Source organism: Phyllostomus discolor, chromosome 12 (genome assembly GCF_004126475.2).
Source record: "Phyllostomus discolor isolate MPI-MPIP mPhyDis1 chromosome 12, mPhyDis1.pri.v3, whole genome shotgun sequence".
Lineage (NCBI taxonomy): Eukaryota > Metazoa > Chordata > Mammalia > Chiroptera > Phyllostomidae > Phyllostomus > Phyllostomus discolor.
In genome coordinates, this window is record NC_040914.2 from 23,404,584 (window position 1) to 23,409,176 (window position 4,593).

The 4,593-nt window shown below is 36.0% G+C and overlaps 1 protein-coding gene across 1 annotated transcript; it reads left to right on the plus strand.

Annotated features, from left to right (window-relative positions):
- The first annotated feature begins 462 nt into the window (after nt 1–462).
- Nucleotides 463–1,174, plus strand: LOC114510647 (zinc finger protein 3-like). The gene has a single exon (XM_036013266.1). The coding sequence runs from the start codon at nt 738–740 to the stop codon at nt 1,146–1,148; it is 411 nt and encodes a 136-aa protein (XP_035869159.1). The 5' UTR covers nt 463–737; the 3' UTR covers nt 1,149–1,174.
- Nucleotides 1,175–4,593: the final 3,419 nt, after the last annotated feature.

Sequence of the window (4,593 nt, forward strand, 5' to 3'; positions counted from 1 at the left end):
AATGAAGTTATGGATGTCACTAAAGGCCTTTTTGTGTTCTATGATTCCCACAGTACATGTGATGAGGACAGAAGTAATCAATGCAATAAACATTGGAAGAATTTTACCCATTCATCAACTCCTAATGTCCATATAAAGAACCAGCTTCCAGACAGCCAGTATAAAGGGGGAAAAGTCTTTGACCAAATGTCAAATCACAATACTCATCAGCTATTTCCTATTGTGGAGAAGACAAACAGGAGAAGTAAATCTATCAAATGTTTAAAGCAATCTTCAAATAGCACTGAGGAAATGAATATTGCTGTCATGGAGAAAGCTTACAAATATTTACCATGCAGGAAATTGTTCAATCAAATACCTAATCTAACTACAGTTAACAAAATATATACCAGAAAAGAACAAAAATGTGAAGATCCTGGTAAAACAGGACATTGGTGTTCAGATGTAAAGCTACGTAAAAAACATTTATCCTGGACAAAGAGCTGATATGTGTAAAGAATGTGGCAAAGCATTTTGGATTACCTCAACCCTTACTAATCATCACAGAATTCACACTGGACAGAAGCCTGACAAATGTAGAGGATGTGCTAAAATTTTTAGCTAGTCCTCAAATTTTAATGAATATCAGAAAACTCACATGAGAGAAATTCTTCAAAAGTAGTGAAGGTGGCAGTGTCTTTACCAAGTTCTATAATCTTGCTCATCATGACAGATTTCGTACTGGTGAAAAGCCTTATATGTGTAGAGAATGTGGGAAAGCCTTTAGGTGGTCCTCACAACTTAAACAACATCAGAGAATTCATTCTGGAGAGAAGCCATATAAATGTACACAATGTGGCAAAACATTTACACACTCTTCAACCCTTACTTGCCACCAGAGAGTTCATACTGGAGAGAAACCTTTTGAATGTACTCAATGTCGGAAAGCCTTTAGCTGGTCCTCATGCCTTACTAAGCACCAAAAAGTTCATACTGGAGAGAAGCCTTATAAATGTATGCAGTGTGGCAAGGCCTTTAGCCAGAACTCAAACCTGACTCAACATCAGAAAATGCATACTGGAGAGAAGCCTTATAAATGTACACAATGTGGCAAAACCTTTAGCTGGACTTCAGCACTTACTCAACATCAGAAAATTCATACTAGATAAAAGCCTTATATGTGTGAAATATGTGTTAAAGCCTTCAACCTGTCCTGTAACCTTTCTCAGCATCAGGAAATTTATGTAGGAAAGCAACCTTATAAATGTTGAGCATGTGATTAAAGCATTTTTACAGCCCTCACACCTTGCTCAACATCAAATAATTCACACCAAAGGAATGCCTTAAACACGTACCTTATGTGGTGAAGGTTTTAACCAGTCCTCAATGCTCATTCACCACAAAATATATTTATACTGTAGCACAGCCTTTTAAATTTACATGATGGGATAAAGCCTTTAGCCACTTCCAACCCTTGCTAAATTTCAGAGAATTCATGCTGGACACAAGGCTTATAAATGTAGACTTGGTGACAAAACTTTTTTACATCAGGTCACTCATACTGGAGAGAGACCATATAAAAGCAGTGTACATAACACATCTTTTTGTGATCAGAGCTGCCTTACACAATATGAGAGACATCCATCTGGAGAAAAAAATGCACATATATAGAGATTGTGGCAAGATTTTTAACTATATTCAAACCGTACTCACCATATTAAAGCTCTTTCATTCAATACTCACTCCTTATGTGCCATATGAGATTTCACACTACAAATAGAATATTAATAGAGGAATTGTAGAAAATATTATAGGTGGATATACATCCTCATTATATAATGGAATGCACAGTGGGGTGTAATTCCACATTCATAAGGAATTAAAGACTTTTATGAAATTACACAGTTCCTTTAATCCCAAAGAATTTGTATCTGAAAGTGGGTTGCAAGGTATAAAAATTCAGGAAAGTATTCAATAGAAAAAAAAGTCTCAAAATATCATAATTCAGAGTGGAGATTTACTGATAGGTTTCAGGTATTGCTCTAAATCAGAATACTTACTATAGAGAATCACACAAAGTTTAAAAACATCAATCAGTGCTTTTCAGTGTGCTTCACAATGTCAAGAGGATCAATACCTAGATACGTATTATTACTCAGAATATAAACTATTGTACATTGACAGCATTTGAAATATTTTTAGAAGGAAATATTAAATCTGATACCATACTCTTATCAGTTGTTGCTACTATACTTCAATCCCTGGTGTGTGTGAAATGAGTGGGTTCATTGTTGGTTCCTTGAAAACCAGTGAACTCTTGTATATTAGGTGAGCATCACTCACAATTACATTTGTATATAAGGTTGAGGACATTATAATGCACAATGTATTTTAAAAATCTAAATGAAATTGCTGGTTTGAGGTTACTCAGAATTTCATTTATGTTACAGTGGAAGTCATGCTATTTTCCATTGTAGTAATACATAGAAATATTATAAATTTTAGGTACTTTTCTAAACCTCCCTTTAAGGAATATTTCAAGTTATTAAAATCCTGATGTATCTTTATGGTAGTCATAGTCAAATGCCTTGATGTGGTTAAATAAAAAAGCCATCAGCACTATGTGAGGGCGTATGGACAGTTCATCCCTCACTGCATAACATTGTTGTACATCCATGTTTGCTCAACAGTTAGCCTCCAGATAGAAAACCAAAGAAAAGTGAACTATGGGATCATAATATACAAGAACAGTAACACTCCCCAGGTGTTTCCAATGTGTGTCTTGAGAAATGGTAACAAAATTGTACTGTAATTATTTAGATGATGTGTGAATTTATATTTTTATTAATAAAGGTGAATATACTGGAACATGTTTACATCTTTAACGTTACTCAAGTTTACAGATAACAATGTGTTATTTGGTAATTTACTGCAAATACGGCATTAGGAGTTTCTTTTTATGGTGTCCTTAGACATTAAATAATGTGAAAAATTTCTTATTATTGATATATTCTATTTTACCTAATGGACCATTCTAATAATTACAATAGGTAATATGTATTTTTGAAGAGTTCAGCAAAGCTACTGTATAATATCGCTGTGGTGGTATTTATTTTCTGTAACTAGGAGCCTTGAAGTGCTACAACCTTCTGCAATTTCACACAGTAGCCAACAACTCACAGAGCCACAGTTAAATGCCCCTTCTTGACCTGACTTACTGGCAGCTGCTCTGAGCAACAGTCTTCCTTCCACCTCAGGCCTTTCACCAGGCATAACCATTAGATAAGATCTCTTCACACTTTACCAAGATCTTGTTTTTTGGTTTATTTTGAACAATATAAACTTAGTTCAAGAACCCCAAAGTCCTCTTCACATGAACCTTAATAAAATCACATGCCTAGGAGGTCTTCCTACAAGTCTTACCAGAATCTGGCCTCATCCGCACATGTAGCTGCTATGGACCTGCCTGTGGCACATGCTCCCAGGGCTCTGGAGTGAATTAAGATGGTCTGTTCAAGTTCATGCTAGTGATCTCTTTTACGATACTGTTGCTCTCTATCCAGGAACCAGAGGTGCACCTGCTTAGACAAATGCTAATTGTATTTTTTAAATAGTATATTTGTTGATTTATAGAGAGAAGGGAAGGGAGGGAGTAAGACAGGGAGAGAAACATCATTGTGTCATTGCCTCACAGATGGTGCCATTGGGGAACTTGCCCATATTCCGGGCATATGCCCTGACTGGGAGTCAAACTGGCTACCCTTTGGTTTGCAGCCCATGCTACCACCCACTGAGATACAGAAGTAGGGAAAATGCTATTTTTAAAAAAGATGAAGACAACTATTCTTCAACAAAACTAAAATATTTTTTCAAAAAGTACAAACAAGTGTAATTTCATAGTTCTCATTGATATTTTAATTTCTTCAATAAATTTTATTTTTATAAGTTTACATTAACAACTGATATGTCTTGACTATTCTATACTGTTACCCTTTCACAGGTAACAGGAATCAAAGAAGTTAGATCTAAATTTAATTTTAGAATCTAGGTGTGTAGTAGTTACATCTAATCGCTTACTGAATATTTATGATCTATCTTTACTGAAAAATGAAAGTACATGCTTCATTCATTTTTATTTTTTATTTTATTGCTGTACAAGTAGAGTTGTCTGCATATATCCCCCACCTCCCTCCATTGATTCCACTCTCCTTTGAGTTTGTCCATGTGTCCTTTATAGTTGTTCTTGAAAACCCTTCTACCTTTCCCTCTCATTATCCCTCCCAAGTCCCCACCGGTTACTGTCAGATTGTTCTTAATTTCAATGTCTTTCATTTCTGTTCTTTCATTTAGGACAAGGTTTTCCATCTTGATTTTGGCCACCTCCCTGTGCTTGTTTCTATACATAGGGTAGAGCTGCTATGTTTCTTGGCCTTTGTAGGGTGGACTTATATAGTGAGTGTCCCATAGAATCCACTGGCACAGGTTCCCTTTCACCCAAGCTGGGGGCTCCAGTTGTGCCCTCCTTTCCATTGTGGGCAGTGTACACACTGCCATTGTAATTTAGCCTTGATTTCTTTTGTACTTGAATGGGGTGGATTTATACCTGGGCCAGTC